Source organism: Chinchilla lanigera, unplaced genomic scaffold, assembly GCF_000276665.1.
Source record: "Chinchilla lanigera isolate Chin_1 unplaced genomic scaffold, ChiLan1.0 scaffold00164, whole genome shotgun sequence".
NCBI lineage: Eukaryota > Metazoa > Chordata > Mammalia > Rodentia > Chinchillidae > Chinchilla > Chinchilla lanigera.
The window spans coordinates 1,129,475-1,152,406 of record NW_004955565.1 but is presented as its reverse complement, the minus strand read 5'-3'; the positions used below and the strand labels follow the sequence as shown (position 1 = coordinate 1,152,406).

The following is a 22,932-nucleotide window of genomic DNA, read 5'->3' as shown; positions in this document are numbered from 1 at the left end:
TTTTTTTTTTTTTTTGCTTTTTTGCTTTTCCCTTATACTGCAGTTTAAACTGTTAACTGGTATTATAGATCAGTATCATTATTTATGAGTGGACAATTCATTTCTCTCAAAGACTGAGAAGGATGCTTTTTCTATAAAACCACTGAAAAAGCTATCATTTTTTTGTTTTTGAGACAGTCGTATTATGTAGTTCAGGCTGGCCTTAAATTTGCTGTGTAGCTCAGGCTGGCCTCAAACTTGTGGGGACTTTCTGCCTCAGCCTCCCGAGTGCTGGGGTTATAGGCATGTGTCACCACACCTGGCTTGTAAGTATCTTTCAAAAAAAATCAATCAATAAACAGTACACAAGTCTATTCAATAGCAGGACTGTAGCTATTCTGTTTGTGTTCTATTCTGGGCTGTACTTCATAGAGTGCTTTGTACAAAAGACACTTCATAAAGATATTTAGCAAAAATGATTTTCTGGAGTAAATTCTGAAGAATTGAAAGTATCAGAACAAAACCACAGAAAACAATTTCTCATATTTTATAGTACTGTTTTCTTAAACTCAGAATGAAATTATTTTAATGTTAATGTTTATATAACAGTTTAAAATTTTCACAGTACTTTTTTACTTACTACTTTATGTGACTCCACTATAACCCTGTCTTGAGGCAAGTGTTTTTCTACCTGGAAAACTGTGGGGTTAAATGATCTGTTCAAAGACCACAACAATATGCAGAAAACCAAATCCTAGAACCCAGGTCTTTCACTCCCGCTTTGGTATTCCCAGACTGCTCTCCCTAAAATCATGTTTTACTCTCAGCCATACACTGGAGTAAACTGCAGTTGGTAATGGTGTCCGATGTCTGTTCTCTCTTTAATCTTACTTACTATATAAAGTTTTTTTCTAACCCTTGGTCCAAACTTTTACACTGATCATCTTATTTTTAAATGACGTCTGTATTACTTCTGTAATTATGTCCTGCCTTCAGAATAGTATTTGACTTATACTTTTTGCATAGTTCATTTGGTAATCAAGTTTTTATCTAACAATCAGGTTGATAACTGTACATTTTAACTTTGAATACTCTTGCTTTTTCAAAGAATCTTACTGATGCAAACAAGTTTTTCAAAAAGTTTTCTGTCATTATTATGAAATAATACTTTTAAAAGCATAAATATGTCAACTGTTTTGAAAATATTTCTTGAGCTTTTTTTTTTTTTTTTAAAGAGGAACATGCTTTTAAAGTCAATTAAAGCTTTGGGTCTCGGACAATTTCAATGTAAGAATGGAAAAGTCTCACGAAAAAATTGACTGAATAAAAATAACCTGAAAGGAGGACAGAAAAATAAACAGTGGAGTGTTTAAATTGAAAAGTTCTCAGTTCCAAAGTAGGCTGAGTCTCTTAAAATTTTCTCCCTACATTTTACCATGAAAATTTCCAAACATGTAGAAAGATCGAAAGCACAGTAACTACTATCTAGGTCCTCCAGTTTGTGTTCTATTCTGTTAACAGCTTGCTGTTTTGTTTTATCACATGCCCACCCATCTATCCATGACCACTTCACCTTATTTTTTGTTCATTTCACAGGAAATGACAGAATGGCTGACATCAGCCACTTGACCCTCAAACACTTCAGCAAAGATTTCAATCCTTCTTTTTCTCACTCAGGTAAAATTCACATGGAGAGAAACATACAAATCTCAAGTGTACCACGCGATGAGTTTTGATGCATCTGTTTTCCTGGAAGTTACTTTAATAAAGATTTGTGTGCATTTCCTAAATTATATATTCAGTTATGAAGCCTAGTATCACTAGCAAATCTAGCACCTGAATCTAGTCTAGCCTTTCCTCAACAGTAACCAATAACCTCTCTTTCCTACATTACTGACCCATTAACCTAATACTGTATCACTACACACACATTCTTATCACCCAAAGCCCCTCTCCTATGCAAGCACAATAACATTTAAAAAAATTTGCTTACGAAGGTATATTTAAGTTAAAATTTCCAATGTAAGCACATGCTGTCAGCACTCCAAAAAGTTTCCTCTTGTCCCTTTGTAGTCAATCACTTTGCCCATCTCCACCCTTAGTCAACAGCTTTTATTCCCAGTCACAAAGCAAATTCTGATTTTTTAATCAAGTTGTAAGCAATGGTGAACTCTACAATGGAAATTGTATTTTGAACTTAAGGATCTGAACTATATCCTATTCATATTATGAAGACTTAAAACATGGTGATAAATATTTTAGCTTCTTTATATATAGATTATGGTACAGATACCTCAAAGTTTATTAGTTTAAGGAACTAAACTCTACATATGTATTCTGTCATAATGTTTAGATGCTATAATTCTAATGCTGTTTTGCTTATTAAAATAATCTGTTTCAAATAGCAACATCTTTGAGTATAATTTTTTCAAAGTACTTTAATAATATTCTCTGGCTCTTAAGTGCCTGTGATGGTTAAGCTTGATTGTGTCAACCTGATTGGCTTGAGAACCACCAGGGGATTGGTGGAGTACTCTTCTGGGTGTGTTTGGCTGGGTCATGTAACTTTGTGTACTATATGGATACCTGGCCCTCTCTTCTCTGGCCCTATTCTTCTGCTCTGCTTCCTGGCCACCAAGAACTAAGCAGCTTTGCTCAGCTACACTCTCCTGCCATGATGTTTCGGCCTTGGAGTCTGCTGACTATGAACTGAATCCATTGAAACCATAAACCAAATTAAACCTCTCTTCCTTTAAATTGTAGGTGTAGGGTATTGTGTCCCAGCAACAGAAAAACTGACTAACACAGTGCCCATTTGTATAAAGCTTTACAACTAAAGAAAAGCACTACTGATAACTCCAACATGGTCATTCCCAAATGACATGACAGGTCTGGCTGATGAGAGGGAGAGAGAGAGAGAGAGGAAAAAAAAAAAAAAAGAAAAAGTGAGGGAAAGAGGGGAGGGGAGAAAGGAGAGAGGAAGAGGGAGAGGGTCTTTAGCTGTGTATGTATGTGGTGGGCAGCTTCTAAGATCTCCCTTCTCCCAATAATCCTCACTCTTGATGTTCTTGCCCTTTGTGTAGTCAATTCCTTCCCCTGGAGTGAAGACTGAGTTTAGTGATTCACTTCTAGTGAACAGAATGGAGCAGAAGCGATACGACATCACTTCAGTATAAAGACTATGTCTTCCATTTTGGGCGCTCTCTCATTCTTGCCCTCTCTTTGATCATGTGTGTTAGACAAGCAAGTTGGCATGTTTTGAATAGCCCTCCAGAGAGGCCCACAGCTAGGGAGGAACTGAAGCCTGTCAATAACCATGTGAGTGAGCCTGGAAGAAGACCTCCCTGCAGAGGTGCCTCAAAGGGAGATGGTAGCTCTGGACTGGTCTCAAGAGAGATCTTGAGCCAGAGGCACTCAGCTAAGCCACACTCCCATTCCTGGCCTACAGAAATGGTGAGATGATAAACATTACCTTGAGGTAATTCACTACGTAGCAACAGAAAACCAATATACTGTGAGTTTTGTATTAAATTGACTACAATTTAAGCTACAAATAACTAATGCAAGAAAATAACAATAAACTCAATCATTAGCACCCAAATTTTCTACTTTATCTTTGCGTCTTACCTATTTTTATCTTACTAAACATAATTTTGAGGTAAAGATTTATTTTATTTTCAATTAAATTTTTTATTGAGATAATTGTAGATTCGTATGCATTTGTAAGAACACAGAGTGACTCCTCACATACTTGGCTTAGCTCCTCCATGGGGAACATTTCACAAGTATAGAATATTAGAATCAGAATACTGACATTGATACAGTCTACTCATTTTACCCAGATTGCTTCAGTTTTACTTATACTCATCTGTGTGTGTACAGTTCTTATATTTTAATTTTCTCACATACAGTACTCAAATTATATCCCTTTGTAAATAAAATCTAGCTATCATATCCTATTTTACAAATGTCTATCTGATAGTAAAAGTCAAGAGACATGATTTCAGAGCGTATTTCACAGCTCCACATAAATAAATTGAAACTGGATTCAGTAACAGAAAGTAATAAATATCCACTTACATGGTATATAATTGTCAAAGAAAAATTCACTTACCCTGAAAGTTTTCTTGAAAGCAAACTATAAAATAAAATATTACCCCTTCCCCAGAATTAATGTATTTGTGTTTGAAATTCAGATGTGAAATAATATTATTCAATATGGCTGAAATTTTAACACTGCCTCTTTTTATGAAACAAGGGAAAGTTAGTGTATTACTTTTGTAGCAATATCTCAGGAAATTGACATATCCAGGTTTTTATGTTATGGTCAGACAGTGTTAAAATTCATATTTAAACATCTAAACATAAACAGCCAAGGAAAAAGTGAAGCTGAGAATGAACCATGCAAAGCCAAACACTTTTGCATAAAAGATAAACCTTAGAGGAAAACAAAGGGATACCTACTTTCTGCTGCTAGAAGTCCTAGGAGGAAGGCAGCATATGGACAAACAACAAACAGTATGATTTTAGAGCAAGCAGGTTATCAAGCCATAGTTGGGCCCACTAGATGAGCCACAAGAAGCACAGTTCCCCAGCTGACCCCAAAGGAATCCCTCCTGCTCCGTAAGCACACTCTCTAGGACTACTTAGGATATTGGACAACAAACACTGGGTTCTAATATTGACTTCTTTGAATTGAAATATGAGAACAGAATTATTTCCACTTTGAATTATTAAGTTACAGAGCAATAGTATACTGTTAAACAAAATGCATTCTAGTAAATGCATAATGGATAAATTTTAATATTAAAAATAGAAAAATATATTTTATTAAAAATGTTTTACAATGTCAATGACATATCTAAATGTGTTTGACTTTTCTTTAGATGATTAATTGGAAGCTGTTAAATTGTGATTTCAAATGTTCTTCTCTTCCTAAATATATACAGTATTTATTGCTCATTATCATAATAAGATTTAATTTCAGAAAAACTATGCTGTATTTTGTGAGCAGGCAGCTTTACCATGCTTCTCAAAGTGAGATTTCATAGCCCAGTAGAATTTAAAGAAATTTTGTGGGACCAAATTAGGATTGTCAGTTATTAATTTTGTGAGGCAGGGTCATTTAAAACACTGACCTACCTAGCACTATCATTTCATAAGAAGAATAAAAAGGGCATTATCTAAGGATGAAACACAAAGATAGTTCATCTCAAGAAAGGGCAGTTGCTGACCTAACACTGGTCTCTTTCTAACCCTTGCTGTTTGTTTTCCTACTACCCCACCCTACGAGCCCATGTTCTGTGATCGTTTCTCCCTTTTTGCCACGGGCTTGAGCGTTAGATAATGATGAAAAATGCTTTGTGTTTTGTACTGTAAAACAAACCCATAAAAATTTACACAGAAAGATACTGGAAAGGATAACTTTGAGAACTTAAAATAAATGATGCATAATTTAGTTACTGGTATGAACGGAGAATAATTTAGGCTTGAAAATTAATGAAAATATTCAAAAAATGAAAGGAAAAATAATGATAAATGAACCTATAGCTATTTTAATCTATGCAAACGAAAGCCTTTATGAGTCCAGATAAAATATATAATTGGCTTTCTGCAACCAACCATATAACTACTACTGTTGGTTGGAGAAAAGGATTATTTTCTGGCAGATAACTATTTGACAAGTAATGTTGATTATAATAGTAGAATGCCTTTCTTTAAATGGCTTAGTTTTAAAAATTAGCTTTAGGAATCAATAATTTCTAATAGTTATGTGAAAATTAAGAAAATGTTAGCATTTTCTTCAAAAATTTTCTTTGTTTTTGACTTCTGAATATATAAAAATTTCTACTTCATTTAGGGTAGGTGATCAGTAATAGATGTGAACGCAGCGTTTTAATTTTTCCATTTTTCATTTGTAGCATCCAGACAGTGCTGTTGAAAAACACTTACGACAGACATTTAGTATGTCAAATGAAAATACAGAATGATTACAAAATAACTGATTCAGGAAATAAGAAAAAGAAAAAACAGAAAGAAAAAGAAACAGGGTATGACTGCAGGAAAGAGAAGGCAACTGGAATGTTAATTTCTGAACAACTATTATGAGGGCCTGCAGGCTACCTGCAAGATGGTATGCGACATTTTGTTTTTGTTTAATAATCAAGTACTTTAATTGGAAACTATTTCAACCAAATCATTTAAAGATTGTACTGAAAAAGAGAAAAAACTGGGCAATAAAATACATTTAATAGAAAATAAGTATATCTATAAAATACAGATGGCTCCTTTTCTAAAGGAAAAATCCAATTCTTTCCAGAAAAGAACACTTCTGAGTTCATTAAATCTTTAATCAGTGGCCAACATTGAAGATTAGGTCTATGGAGTAATTTGCATGGATCATGTGCTCTCTAGGCTCATTTCCAAAGGTGAAAATGATAGCAGAGATATGGACCTAAGATCTTAAAGACATTTATTCTAAATATATTTCAAGCATGTGACTAAATCATGTAGTCACAGGATAGCATGAAGCTATTACTGTATCCACTCCCCCTAAATAGGGTCAACTGTAATCTGATTATGAGGATAGAAGAGAGAAGTTAGGGCTAATAAACAGTTACAGGTGGAGGGAACAAAACATACTCAAAGAAAAAAAAGACTGAGATGAAATGATACAGAACACTGGGGACCATATCTATAAACTCAACCATGTCCTTGCCTTTCATATAGTAGAGCTCTGCATAGTTACAGGGTAGCATGTGAGGAAGACAGCAAGGCTTTCTCATCAGAGTCATTTCTGTCTAAAATTCCCATTTCTAAATGTTTCAGAAAGCACCTTCTCTCAAAAGAGGAAGATTCATATCCCAATCAGTAAAAGTAAAAACAAGGAACTGTTTAGACTTTATACACCAGTTGGGATGGGAAGCTTGATCCTGTCATTTTGCCTAAGGGGCAGGCATGTACTAATTGGTAAGAGATTCTCAGTGTGTATGTGCATATACATGGATAAACAGAGGAAGAGAGAAGCATAAATACTGACAGACGCTCCCAGTCCCAGCAGACGTATTAGCACACTCATTCTTCTTCTGTTGCTGACTGTAGGACAAAGAGCTCATGCTTTAGGAAGGGCCATGGGCTATACTTCCAATGATAATACATGAACACTGAAGAAACTCATGCAAGTACAAAAATCAACTGGCAGTGCTAAGTCAACCACATGAGAAATACTGAGAGTTTCTGACAACGAAAAAAAAGCTGGGGCCAGAGGACACAGGACTCAGGAGTTAAGTAAATAAATAAATATAGAGAAAATATAAAAAACTCTAACATACATTATCTATATATACACACATAAATGGATCCTATGGATTTTTAGTAAATGATGCTTGGGGACACCTCGCTGGTGGAAGTCTGAGTATTTTGTAAAATGATTTTACGAACACTAGCGATTTTTTTTCAGGATTACCTATATACAGTTCATCAAACATGTAACTTCTTTCTTCTTAAATACTTGTATATATGTTTCATAGGCTTTATATGGAGAGAACTTTGTAACTGTTTCAGGACAAAGATCATAAGGCAGCCTTAGACTGCCAGATTTAATTCAAAGTGGTGCTGTTCCAGAGTCTGATTGAATACAGTACAGATGGGCAAAAGATCTTACATCAGAAGTTCTACTGAGAGGAAAAGTAATCAGAAAGATCCCAAAAGACTGAATATAAAGCTGCATTAGATGAAGTATAATGTTGGGTCTGAAGTATAGAAAGGGGAAGCATTATTGAGGTAAAAAGAAAAAAGTGAAACGCCTGTTTTGGAACATTGCTAAAATGAAAATGAAAAGGAACAAAACACATGTAGGTAGGGTTTGGTTGCTGACAAATTTCTCTAAAATCCCTTAGAAGATTTAACTAAACTCAGAAAAATATTTATTCACAGCGGAAGAGAAAGGATGCAGACACCAGGAGATGTGCACAGGAAATGAATGAATTATTCAGTTACCTGAGGAGGTAGGGTCTTCGGAGAAATCTGGCAACTCTTCCGGGGGATCCCCATAGAATGAGTTGAATTTGTGACTTGACACAGCGGCTAGTACTGCACCCTAAAGTAAAGAGATGGGAAAACGTATTATTAAAACAAACAAATACAAATATAAAAAGTTATGTAAATAGTTATTTATCTTAACAATTATTCAGAAAGTCAAATATATTGGCTAGAAGAGAAGTAGCTTTTAAAGTAATTTTGAGCCAGGCAGAGGGGCACATGCCTGTAATCCCAGCACTCACGAGGCTGAAGCAGGAGGAGTGTTGTAAATTTGAGGCCAGCCTGGGCTACACCGTGAGATCCTGTCTCAAAAAACCCAAATCAAACCAAAACAAAAAAATTTGAATTTCTCTAAATAAAGTACATATGCATATCCCAGAATAATTGCTGATAACTGCAAAAGTGTATGAACTAATTACACCTTGAACTCGAACATATACCACATAATGGATATTGTGTAGTTATTACAAAATGACACTATAGAAGGGAGCTTAATGAAATGGAAAGATGTTTTTGATAAATTATATGAAAATCTCATTTTTGGAGAAAAGTTAATATAAAAGAGTGAAGACACATGACAATGCTAATCATAATAATTATCACTGGGTAGTAGGATTATGAGTTATTTTTCTGTTTTATCCTTCTTTCTGTTTTTAACAATGACTATGTGTTATTGTTTACATGGATTCTCAATCAGGCCACATATTAGAATCAACATGTGGCTCTTGAGCCATATGCATAGTCTCCTCTTGAGTCCTAGTTGAGAATGACTTGGCTACTGAGTGTCTGATTTCCTTTAGAACTGTTGAGTGGAAAAAAGATGGGAGTTACTAGTTCAGGAATGGGAAGGATGACAGAACTGGGTTTGTTCCCTGGCTCTCCCTTTTCCAGTGACCTGGTACTGCTTGACTACATCATTTAATCTCTCTAAGTATGCTTATCTGTAAACTGAGAATATTAGATCTGACATACTTCACCTTATAGGATTGTCAAAAGTCCTAATGCACAGGAAGGTGCTTTGCAAACTGTAAATCATTTTGAATAATACATCACTAGTCCTACTAATGTATTAAAGGCAGAACTCAAGCATAGCTTTTTATTGGTTTATATGGAATTGCTCATTTAGGCAGTTTAACTATCAAGTCACCTAAGTTGTCTAAGTCTACATGTGAATTTCAGTCTCCAGTTGATTTTTCCTGAACAAAGAAGTTAAATCTCCTATGCACATAGGCATTTGCTAACAAATATATGAAAACATTAATAGAAATACATGTCCACAAAGTTTACACTTGAGGGGGTCATCCTAGGGTTTCTTTCTATAAATAGCAATTGAAAAACACACTGTAGAACCATTGCAGGGAACTGCTTAGACTTCCAAAAGCCCAAGGCTAATGCAGAAATATTTGGATGTTGAATTACAGCAACCATGTTGAAAAAAACAGTAGTGAATACTGAGTTCTTCTTTCCATAGAAGAATCTTATTTCACTTTACATATTATACATGTTCCCTAAACGTTGGGTGGGAACAGAATTTCTATATATCAAATCATGTTTCCCACGCACTGAAACTAGAACTTTAGAGATGCTTTTTTTTTTTATTCACAAGTGAAGTTCAACTGAGTTTCTTCTTTATATGCTACTTTTATGTTTTAAGGCCTATTCTAGTTACTACTACCAGTATAGTGAAATACTTGTACCATTAGAGAAACAGTATTTAAAAGAGTCTCGAGAGGTAAATTCTTTGGAAATAGTAGTAGTAAATTCCTTATTTGTGTCTTATGGCTAGCAGTTTTATTTTAGTTCCTTAAACTCAATGACCACACGTAGTTCAAATACTCAATGCAAAGCTATGATGTACAACAACAAAACAGTTCCAAAATAGTTCACATTTTCATAGAATTTTATCAGGGTTTGACAGTCAGTATTAGAGATGGTTCATACTAAGAGATTCACTTTGCAGATGTGAAAACCTGTGGTCCAGAAAGGCTTAGCAGTATGTTAACATCACTACCAACCAAGGGTAGACAAAATTGAGGTCCACTGACTATTCTTCCCAGTTTAAGGATTTCTACTATACCAGGTCAACAATTTTCTTTTCATGTAAAGGTCCAGACACTAGATATTTTGGGCTTTCTTTGCACCAACTCAACTCCATCACTGTAGCATGAAAGTAGCAATAGACAAAATGTAAGTGAATGTACTATACTGTGCTCCAATAGAACTTTATATACAACAAGAGGCAGTGGGCTGGATTTGGTTCCCTGGTCACAGTTTGCTAACCTCTGCACCATACTACTGTTATTGAGGAGCCTGTAGGTACAGCAACAATATAAGATCTGGTCTTATATGAGTAGTTCTCCAAATTTCCTGCTTTATTAAACTTTTGCCAAATACGTATTTTATTGGCCTAGTGATGAAACATAATTTTGAGCTGAGAAGACTATTCATAATCTGTTAAGACTAATAATATTAAAGTTATAATTTTCTACTTTTAAGGTACTAGAAGACAGATTCCTAAGCCAAATTTTCCAACTATGTGCAGTTCAGGAATGGAAGAGACCAACTAAGTTACAGAAGCATGCAGGCACTTTTGCAATGTACAAAATCAATAAGGGAAAATTATAGAAAGTTATCAGAAATCTTCCTAGCTTTCTGTATATACAGGGAATAAATGGTTTTATCCTTCTTAATTGAATCACATGATTTCAACTATTTCCTAAATTGATTATTATAATAAATTCATCCATCTACAGAGTATTGCTTCTATTTATATAGAATTTCTTTGACAGCTTCACTGTAGGATAATTTGGTTTCAAGGGGTAGAAATAATCCATGAAGTAAAGGGGGTAACTTCTAGAACAGATTCTCTCCTGAGCCTCTTCAGAAGATACCCAGAGAACTCTGCTCAGTAACTTCTTCAATACCTGACACTCAGCTTAGAGTGCAGATATATGCCCTTTATAGACCCACATCCCCAGGGCACAGATATTCCTCATAACCTAGACCACACAGTCACTCCTACATTCTAATATTCAATTTGAGAAGATATTCACATCTTGTGCTGATATCTCATCTTGCGCTCAGGCCTACCTATGAGGTTTATTAAAGGAATTATTGTTTCCAGAGGATTTTTTAAAAACTAAAGTATTAACTCGAGTTTGTGGGCAGGGGCTATAGTTCAGTGGTAGAGCGCTTGTTTACCATGCACAAGGCCCTAGGTAATATCCCCAGCACCACAAAACCCAAAAACAAAATAACAAACAAAACTCTAGAGCTTAGTATGAGATTAAAGAAGGAGAAAAACCCAGCATATGAAGTATCTTGCAATCAAACTGGGGAAAAGAAATTTTCATCATCACTCACAGAGATAAGGTAAAATAATAAAAGAAAGGAGAATGAAAAGAAGTATGACACAATAATTCAAATCATATGCAGGGTTCCATAAACTTTGTTTATCTACAATTTAAAAGATAGTCTTAAAATAATGTTAATGTTTTCCAATTATTGAAACAAATTTCTCATTAGAGATCTGTTGTGTCCTGCAGCCTGCTGAAGGAGGTAAGCGTCAAAATGAAATGTATGAAGATGGAAAGGAACAATTCCTGGACTGCTGTGCACTGACACTATTATAATCCACAAAGAAGAATGGTCTTGAAATGTTAACAAAGGTAATGAGTAATGCTTTATATTCTGGCATTAAAAGTCTCACAAGACTTTCAGAATGAGAAACAGGTTCAACTGTGCAAGTAATAAACTCACTACCAAAAACATGGGCAATATCATTTCTGGCAGTAGGAAACTGGGAGCAATCTTCATGTCCAAAAGCTGGTTAACTAAATTAGGATTTGTACATGTAACAGAATAGTGTAGAACAGAATAGTATAGTTTATGCTTTAGAATGATGACTCTAGATAAGGTTGTTTTTTTCAAATTACACATGTCCCTCCAACGTTATGTACATACCTAGGGCTGAGGGGAGAAGGGGTGGTCCCTTAGCTGAGTGGTGCATTGAGCCACTGCTACTGATGGGAATGTGTCACATTCCTCAAATGTGTTGAAGTAAAAACCAGTATTTAAAGCAATATTTTGTCTCAAGGTATTAAAAAAGTGGATTTTGTGAGATCCCCGTGATTTAAAATTAATGATTTGGAAGTATATCATTTGGTGGTACAGTGTTTAGTGCATTCACAACTGTCTAGTTCCATTTTCATCACCTCCCTAAGCCCTGACACCCATTAAGCATATATTCTCTAGCACATAATAATCACCAATTTGATTTCTGTCTTTATGTATTTAGAGACATAAATGCCTATTTAGATATTTCATATATATGGAATCTCTCTCTCTTCCACCCTCTCTCATTTCTTGAGACTGGCTTTCATGGCAAGCGCAAGGTCATGAGTTCGATTCCCGGTACTGGAAAAAAAGCCAAAAAAAAAAAAAAAAAAGAAAAAGTGAGACTGGCTTTCAGTATCGCAGGCTAGCCTTGAGCTCAGTATCCTCCTGCCTCAGCCTCCCAAGTGTTGGGAATAAAGGCATGGGTCACCACACCCAGCTTTTTTTTCTCTCCCCGCCTCTCCCCGGTAGGGGGAATTGAAGTCACGACCTCGCACTTGCAGAGCAGGCGCTGTGCTGCTGAGCTAAATCCCCAGCCCCCCATACCCAGCTTTATGTCTCTTTTTGCATGTGGATATCCAATTGTCCCAGCAGCATCTCTTGAAAAGACTACTCTTTCTCTATTGAATTCCACTGAACTATTTTGGCATTTTTGTCAAAAATTAATTGATCATAAACATAAAAGTTAATTTTTGAACTCTTAATTTTTTTTCACTGGTCTACACATCTATCTCTATACAATACTAGCCCCACCTTGTTTGATGACTGTAGAATCATAGCAAATGCCCAAACATGTAAGCATGAGTATGAGTTATAATTTTGTTCTTTTTTGTTTCAAGATTGTTTTGTATATTCTGGGACCTTTGCATATCCATATAAATTTAAGGATCAGTTTAAATTTCAGCTGAAACTTTGATAGGGATTGTGTTGAATCTATATAACAGTTAGCAAGAACTGTCATCTTAATAATATTGAATCTTGCAATCCATAAATATTAAACATCTCTTCATTTATTTAGATCTTTACTTTGTCTCGGCAATGTTAGTTTACAGGTCTTATACTTTGCTAAATTTATTCCTAAATATTTCATTCTTTTTGATGTTTTTGGGAATGGATGGCTCTTAATTTCATTGTAAGACTGTTTGTTGCTTATATATAGAAATATACTGTAATTCAGTTTTGTGCACTGATCTTGTGTCCTGTGACCTTGCTGAATTTGTTATTTCTAATAGCTTTTTCAGGTGAATTCCTTAGGATTTTCTACACATGGGATCATGCTATCTGCAAACAAAGATAGTTTTACTTTTTAAGTGGATGCCTTTTTTTTCTTGAATGAATATACATAAAAGTGTACAGTAATTCCCCCTTATCCATGGTTTCTTGCTATGAAAATATTAAATGAGTAATTATAGCAATAAATAATGTTTTAGGTAATATTTATTAAATATATTGTTATAATTACTTTATTAGTTATTATAGTTAATCTTTTACTGTGCCCAACTTGTAAATTATACTTTATCAGACATATTTATGTATAGCAAAAAACAGTATATACAGAATTCAGCACTATCTGTGGTTTCAAGTATTCATTAGAGGTTTTGGAACACATCCCCTGTGGATAAAAGTATACTATATATTATATAATGGATATGGTACTAGAGGAAAATAATGGAAATAGGAGAATATCATGGTATGTTACAAACATACAAACTGCTCTTTCTAGATACTGTGAAGGAAAATGATCTAAATAGTGAGAAATGTCTAAGCATAATTACTCTGGAAGAAATATAAGAATAGAGATTATTCAGTAAAATTTTTGATGTCCTATACCTGTGTAAATCCTCTTAAAAACCCTAAATATGTTAAAGTCAGTGACTACCAAAAAGCTAAAATAGCATGGAATGCCCATTTGGGAATTACAATTGTTTATATAGAGCACCACATCAAAGGTATTAACATTAAAACCCTAGTAATGTATTAACAACAATCATGAGGTCGATAGTAAATAATGTCTGTGGAGCACTTACTATTGCCTGGTATTGTTCTAACTGCTATAATATATTAACTAATTAAATCCTGAATTAACTCATCATTACCTCCATTCTAGATAAAGAAACCAAGGCACAGAGATATCAGATAATTTGTTGAAGGCTATACAACTAGAAAGGGTCAAAGCCAAGATCACTGAAGGCAACATGGTGAGAGTCTAATCTTGCCTTCTTGTTGTTTTTACTGTCAACAGTAAAGATTTTACACCCTTGGCTAAGTCATGAAAGTAATTTTTTACTTGTTTCATTGAACCTCCCTTTTTAATCACTTCTAAGGGAGTCCCCAAAATTAGGCTGTGGTCCACCCTCTGAGAAGCCTAAAGAGTATCTGCATAGAAGGAGGAGTATCTAGTTCATTTGTAAAAATAAGCTATATGGTGGGCCCCAAAAGTCAGGGAAGATGGAGTCTGTGTTCTAGCAGCTCACAGGAGGGGTAGAATGAGAATTAGTTCCCTGCGGAGGGCAGGTATAACCTGTGATAAATGGGTGGCTGAACTACCCAAAGGAATGCATTCTAACTAGAAAAAGCTGAAACGAATTTAATAATGACCCTGCTGATGTTCCTAATTCTAGGCTGTTTGGTGAGTCTTAAAAACTTTAAATAGCCCTGCAAAGGGATGTGGTAAATCCACATGACCTCTATCTGCTGTGACAGCTTGGCCCTATCCAAACGAATCTTAGTCACCACTTTGGCTATTTTAGGCCCAGGTCTGATTTTAAGGCACTGGGAGGACAGGACGTCTCTTGTTATGAGGGGTAAGCTGGAGCCCTCTCACGGTAAAATGTCTGTTCTTGGGCAATGGAAGTTCAACCATGCATACTATAATGTCATGTGGTCACATGAGGCCCAAATGGCGTGAGTTAAAATGATTTAGAAAAGACTTGAGAAAGAAGTATAATTAATAGTTTCACAGAGGAGGGACTAACTTCAAATACAGCTGACTAAACTGCACTTTGAATGATAAGATTTTTTTTCTGTTTAAGGCTACTCCAGTTTAGGTAGAGATCAAGGAAAAGAATTAAGGCTTGGAAAACCTCTTTGGGTACAATCTCAGTATTTCTTGTGCTTGCCAGGCAGGTGCTTGTGTCGCTGGGCTGTATCCCCGGCTCTACCATCTCAATACTGGTACAGTATATCATTAACAGTTTTTTGTGCTAAGGATATTTTTAAAAAGCAAAGGGAGCATAGCCCGTTTGAACTCCTGACTATAAAAACAACTACGAGAAAGGCTTAAACGGGATACATATCATTAACAATGACATGTTAAAGTTTCCTTCCTTCTATAGCAGTGCTACCTACCCAATTAGACTTTTTGAAGTAGTAACGGGGATGTTCTACATCTGTGCTGCCAAATAATGTCAGTCAGTAGCCACATGTGGATATTGAACACCTGAAATGTGCTAGTGTGACCAAGGAACTGACCCTTAATTTAAATTTAAGTAGCTACATGTGGCTAGTGTGTACCATGTTGAACATTTCAGCTTTACAGGATATTGTAGTTTCCCCCAAATTCATATAAACATTCTTGGGAATCTAGAATGTATAAAATCACTCACAAACTTCATGGGTGATAATAACAAATTAATAACATCACAACTTATGGTATCTGAGAACACTTAAGAAAAGTTTTATAGGTAGGAGACATATGACTAAGGAGAACTACTATTCAATTAACCACGTAAAGAACAGAGTTAACATTTTCACACCAAAAGTAAGGCAAATGTAAATTAATTTTAAGGCCAAAATATAGTTTCTCTGCCATTGGGGCAGGCTGGTAAGGTGGTGGTGTCTCATAGCTTATTCTCCCAGAGCTGGAAAAACTCTACTATTTAATGTTGGGTCTTTTTTTTTTCCCGGTACTGGGAACGAAACTCACCACCTCGTGCTTGCCAGGCAGGTGCTGTGCCGCTGAGCTAAATCCCCAGCCCCTAATGTTGGGTCTTTTTCTGAACTTTTTGAAATCAAATGGTTTCCCTATGGGGTAATTACCATTTTACTTGTTTTTATTTTTGATGGGGTGCAGAATAGGAATAGTGGTAAGAGACAGAAAGAGACCTAGGAAAAATAAAGACAAGATGAGGAAAATGAGCTGGAAATATTTTCTATTAGATTAAGGTAGGGGTGGATTTTATTTATTGGTTTGTGATGGTTGTTCAATCCTAAATCCATGTTAATTCAGTGTTATTACCATTAATGAATTAAACATATTTCCTGTCAAAATATTCAAGTCTGAAAAAATAGATTAGGTTCATATTCAGCTGTAATGGATAATAATTAACTATCTCTGCTATGAATTTTAAGGACAAACCAAATCTAGAGTATAATTTATCTTTCAGTTTTAAAAAATTTGCTTAGACTCATACTGAGATATTATCTTAAATGATTTAAAAAACCCAAATCTTATGGAAATGGTGGTAATACTTGGAAATGAGAATTTAGCTATAACAAAAATAATGGCCAACACTGTGGTACATTTATGGGGCACTAAAAGCAAATAAAAACATTATTATCAACTATATCTATTTGGTATTTGCTGATTTAACTTACCTTTAGTTTCCTCCTTGCATTGAATTTCCTCAGTTGTTCTACTGTTTCTGGAAGATGAATTTTGTAGGCATAACGATCCCGCTCCTATGAAAGGAAAAAGGTAATAAACATATAACTATTTACAAAAGTGAAGAAGCTTAATATAAAAGGAACAATAAAGCCCAAATTCTTAAATTGAATTCTAGGAGATTGGGGATTTTATTCCAACATACTGGTAAGCATTCCAAAATAGGGAATATGAAGGTTAAAGTTGATAGTAAAATAATGTTTTGTTTTGAGCAATAATAAAAGACTGACATAATAGGTCATCTAATTGTCAGATATACAGCTATGTGGCTATAATAATTAATCATAATTATTATGAAAGTCTTTGAAATTTTTTTGCCAGGCAAAATAAGCATTTGAAAATTAGCTGCACAACTGATTCAGCAGTCTGCATTGTCAGAAATAACAGGACTACAAAAGTCATAATCTCCCAACTAGAAAAAACTTCGCAAGGTCACCTAATTCAACCATTTCCCCTTGGGATCCTCTTCGGGTCCTGATGGGTGATTATTCTGCCTCACCTTGCCAGGTAAGAGATTACTACTTTGTAGTGGTTCATTAGAATTTTAAGGAAGAGTAATTTGAAAATATTCTTTCTCATCCGGGGCCCACAGTTGACTTGTTTAGGCCAGCTCTGCTGTCTTGGCCAACAGAGAGCAAACATAATGCCTTTTCCACTGAATAAAGAGAGGAACCATGCACCCACTAAACCTGTTCTTTGAGATAACATTCCCAGTTGCCTCAATTATTCTTGTCATTCTTCTTTTCTCTTTGGTTGTACTCTAAATTGTCAATGTAGTTTGAAGATTTATATGCTATAAACATTCATTCATTTCCTAAATATTTCTTGAGAGGTTACCACACATTGGGCATTGTTTTATGTGCTTGAGGTACACAAAGATAGCAGCCCTTGTGTAGCTCATATTCTAGTCAGCAAAGATGAGAAAATACAAAAAGGTAAATTATAGAATAACAAAAGTGTCCTGAATAAATCAAAAAGGAAAGCAGATTAAGGAGGGGTTGGGTGCATTACAATTTAAAATAGCAGGGGTCAATGTAGGCCTAACTGAGAAGGCGACATTCCAAAGAGGTGAGCGAGTGGTCTAAGCAGAGCGAACAACCAATACAAAGGCCGGGCGAGGGCTATGTCTGGTAGTTTTGAGAAACAGCAAGGAGATCAGCACGTGTAAAGTGACAGGCCGGGAGAATAGACTGGATTGAAGAGATGCCAAGGCCGAGGTAGGTTGGAAGGATCTTTTGCTTTTATTCTGTGAGGGAGAGGGAGCCACTATGGGTTTCTGGAGTAGAATAACATGATCTGATTTAAATTTTTCCGAGTTTTTTTCCAGAGTTCTTTTTTCACTTTTTATTTTTTATGAGTACATGTTCGGACAGGCCTTGCGCAGAGTTGCCACATGTAGATAACACATCTTAATTCTTTTCTCATTTCCTTCCCCTCTCTCCATCTCTCTTTTCAAAAGTTTATTAGTACCTATGTGCAGTGTATAATGCTTACACTCCCTGTGGGAAGTTGGCACAGGCACATAACACACCTCAATTCCTTTTTTACCCCCTAGCCCTCCCCTCCCCCTCCCCCTGCCCCACAGCCCCTCCTCGTGTCTGGACGTGTCTGCAGCACACAGTGCTCACACTCCTTGTGTAGGACTGATGCATGGACATGACACAACTCAGTCCCTTTTTCCACCCCTTACCCCTTCCCTCCCGCCTCCCTCCATCTCTTGATCCCTTGCCCCTGTGAGAACCATCTATGTATCTCCCTACTTTCTATTATCTATCATTTATTTTTTACTCTGTGTTTCTCATATAAGAGAAACAATGTCATCTTTAAACTTCTGTGTCTGATTTATTTCACCTAACATTATGGTCTCAAGGTGCATCCATTCTCCTACAGATGACTCAAGTTTATCTTTCTTTATGGCAGAGTAGTACTCCACTGTGTGTAAATGCCACATTTTCTTTACCCATTCATCTGTTGATGAACATATGGGCTGCTTCCAAGATCTAGCTATCATAAATTGTGCTGCTATAAACAAGGCTATGCATGTATCACTGTAATATCATGGCTTTAATTCTTTTGAGAAGATAGTAGCTGGGTTAGAAACTAGTTTTGGTTTTTCGCGGAATCTCCATACTGATTTCCATTGTGGTTGTTCATTTTACATTCCCACCGATTGTATACAAGGGTTCCTTTTTCCTGCAGCCTTTCTAGCATTTGTGATTATTTGATTTCTTGGGGATTGCCATTCTTTCTGGAGTAAGATGGAATTTCAGTGTTGTTTTCATTTATATTTCTTTAATGGCCAGCGATGTATTTATTGGCCATTTGTACTTCCTCCTCTGTAAAGTGTCTATTCATTTGCCTATTTTTTGATGGGGTCGCTTTTTGGGGGAGATTAAAGGAACACTGTGGTTGCGCTGAGAATAGATTGGGAAGGTATGAAAGTTAAAAAAAAAGCAGGGAGATTAATTAAGAGGCTCTTGCAATCTAAGGGAGAGATGATGGCGGATGAAACCAGAGGAAAACAGTGAAAAGGGTGACAGATAGGCTCTGAATACTTTTTTTCCCCCAGAAAGCATTACTGAGGTAAATTTAGCACACAATAAATTGCAAATGTTTAAAATGCAGTTTGATAATTTTGGACATACGTCTACAGCCATAAAAACATCACTATAATCAAGACAACAGATACATCCATTATTCCCAAGTTTTTTCATGCCCCCTTGTAATCCCTACTCCCTGGCAACCACTGATCTACTTTCTGTTGCTATAGCTTAGTTCTTATGTTTTCTAAACTTTATATGTAAGTGGAATCATACAGTATGTGCCCAGTATTGTCCAGCTTCTTTCACTCCACATGATTTTGAAGTCATCCATGTTGTCATATATATCAATAGTTCATCTCTGTTTAGTGCTGAGTGGCATCCCATTGTATGGATGCACCATAATTCATCTTTGCATCTGCTGATGGGTTCTTAGTAGTTTCCATTTTTTTGAGTACTACATACAAAGCTTCTTATGGACATATAGATACAAGTCTTTGCATGAATATGTATTTTACTTCTTTTAGGCAAATACTATAGAGTAGACTGGGTGGGCCATGTGACAGGAATATATTTAATTTTTAAGAGGCTGTCAAACTGTTTTCCAAAGTGGCTGTGCCATCTTACATTCCTACTAGCCAGCATATGAGTTACAGTTGTTTTATATCCTTGCCAACACTTGGTATGGTCTTTCTTATTTTAACCATTCTGGTGTTACTTTGACTAATGACTCATAATTCTGAGGATCTTTGTGCTTATCTGCCACTTGTGTATCTTCTTTGTTAAAGTGTCTGTTCAAATCTCATTCCATTTTGAATTGGACTGTAGGTTTTCTCTTTGAGCTTTGAGAATTCTTTGCATATTGTAGATATGTCCTTTATAGGATATACAATTTTAAAATATTTATTCTTGGTTTGTACTTTTGGTTTTCATTCTCTTATTAGTGACTTTCAGATATCACAAGTTCTAATTCTGCATATATTTTGTAGATAGAGAGGACAGGATTTTCTGACAGACTGAATGTGGGATGTAAGAGAAAGGAATCAACAACAGTACCATATACCAAGGTTTTTGGTGTGAACAACTAGAAGTCTGATACCAGATGAGGTGGGAAGAGCAGGGCAAGCAGCCTGAAAGATCCATGTCATGTCTAGATTCTAGAGCAAGTGAGTACGGGAGTTGATCTTTGAAACATTCCCTAGTCACTTTCCTGTGTACTGCTTTAGTTGGAGTTACTGATAATACGGAAATGGATTCAAAAATGAAGTGCTCAATGGTTACGTATTTAGAATAAGCATGTTTTACGTGATACCTCTACCAATTACACTAAAAACCCTGGATAAGATACATAAAGTAACTAGTGGAAGACAAAGCTCGGGAAAAGTAGACAGACTGGGCAGGGATCCTAGGGCGATCCTGTGAGGATACTGGAATTTTTTTTTCCTCTTAACATACCCTGGCCTTCATGTGAGACCATTTTGTAACCCAGAAATTCCAAGGATAAGGAATGCAGGCAAACTAAGCCCCAGGAAAAGCCCACTGAGAAGAGGCTGCCCCCACAGGACAGAAACCTTCCTGTGTCTTTAGTTTATATCAGTATCATTTGAAATTTATTTCAGTCTGGCTAAGCCTTCCTCTCTCAAACAGATTGGGAGGTTTATTGCATCTGTGGCCATAAACTCTATGTCTAGTGAGCCCCTCTTCTGTTTACCATTCACTAATGTGAAGTGGACAAGGGGATAAGGACAAAGCTCAAAATATGTTTGATTTTTAAAATAAACTTTGTTTTAATTATAGTTTCTATTTTCCAAGTAGATAAAATCACAAGATTGAAAAAAGTTATTAAGGTATCTCTTACCAAAAAGCCAATAAGCAATAATAAGACCTCAAGGCATTATAAATGAGGCCAGAGTTAAAATAATATTTTTTCTGGATTAAATAATTCCTCTTGACACTAATAAGAATGTGATCTGGATTCCGAAAATCTCTAAAACAGTGTTTCTTGCATTTTAAGAAAGTGTATGACTCATACTCCTTTGTGTATACTAGTTGCTAAATACAAATTTAATGGATGTGTTCACTGATTTTTCCAAATTCAAATTGATTAGCTTAATATAAATACCCTTTTCACCGTTTATTACAGTCAATGAATTTTACAAGTCTCTATGGTGAGGCAACAAAGGGCATGAGAAGAGCTCAGTCCCTATGAGACAAGCACAATCTTAGTTGGGTTACTTTTGTTGGAGTGAATATTTACAGCAAGTATCATTAATTTGGGTAAAGGTATTAAGCAGATATAATCTAATAATCATAAGACATTCACATAAGACCTGGTCTAATACACAAATTCTTTTCTAACATGAAATGATTAAATAGGACTTTTAATTTAGTTTTATCAAAGAATTAATTCTTGTTTTTTTTTGACACAAACTAATGGTATTATGACTTTAGGTACTTTTCATTACAAGAATTTTCATCATTTATTTCTTCACTTTGCAGTTAGCCAGGATTCTTTTCAGAATTAAACCTCTGCTTAAATTTTAGTCATTCTAAATCAGCACCACTTACATCTACTATATCGAATTACAAATACACCTGGACAAGTATTGAAATGTAACAGAAGCTTGCTCCTACCCGATAGATACCCTTCCTGTTGAATTTCTTCATCTTCAGAGGACACATAAGCAGTGAAGTTAAAGTGAAGATACGGTATATGACACTAAGCTCAAACAACCTTCTGGACTTTTTAATTTAAATTATTGGGGGCTGGGGATTTAGCTCAGCGGCAAAGCGCCTGCCTGGCAAGCGCAAGGTCGTGAGTTCGGTTCCTGGTACCGGAGAAAAACCAAAAAAAAAAAAAAATTTAAATTATTGACATTTCCTGTCTCTTATCTTTGTGGTGTTAGCAATCTATTTTTTTTTTTTTTTTGTCTTTTTGAGACAAGATCTCGCTATGCAGTTCAGGCTGGCCTTGAACTCATTTGTTGCCCAAGCTGGCCTCAAACTCGCAGCAACCCTCCTGCCTCAGCCTCCCAACTGCTGGGATTACAGGCATGCACCACCACGCCCAGCCTCAGCCATCTATCATGTAGTAAGCTCAGATTATGTAGAATAAGAACTATAAGACAGTGGCAGGGATAAGAGTTTCCAATAATAAATGGTACTAGTCAAGAGAAGTTTTGATTATGAAAGCCACTATGAGAATGTACTGTGGAGTGTTAAAACATTTTCAAAAGGATCTTAAAGATGACTAAAATGGCTGCCATTTTCATTGCTATTTGGCACTTAGACTAGCTTCTAATGAACAAAAAATTCCCATTATGGAAAAATGAGAAAAGCAATGGAAAAACAGGAATCTTTTCTAAACTGTTCATTTCCTATCATATCTGGGAGAAAAAATACTAAGAAAGTATCTAAGAATTGTTTACCTACTCTTTTCTGTAGAAAGTCAGGAATAATTCAGCGAGAGGGCTAAATGCATGGGGAAAAGTAATGTTCTTAAGGAAAATCAAGACCCACTGGAATTCCAAAATTGTTCTGTAATATATTCCATGTCACCATCACTGAGATATACCTCTAATACATGTTTTAATA

General features: G+C 35.7%; 1 protein-coding gene across 1 annotated transcript in view; it reads right to left on the bottom strand.

Moving 5' to 3' along the window:
* Cask (calcium/calmodulin-dependent serine protein kinase (MAGUK family)) overlaps positions 1–22,932 on the bottom strand; it is a gene marked incomplete in the record, with an annotated part of 363,168 nt that overhangs the window by 90,321 nt on the left and 249,915 nt on the right. The window contains 2 exon segments of the mRNA XM_005413251.2: positions 7,978–8,077; positions 16,732–16,815. Of these exon segments, the coding sequence (XP_005413308.1) occupies positions 7,978–8,077; positions 16,732–16,815 (184 nt within the window).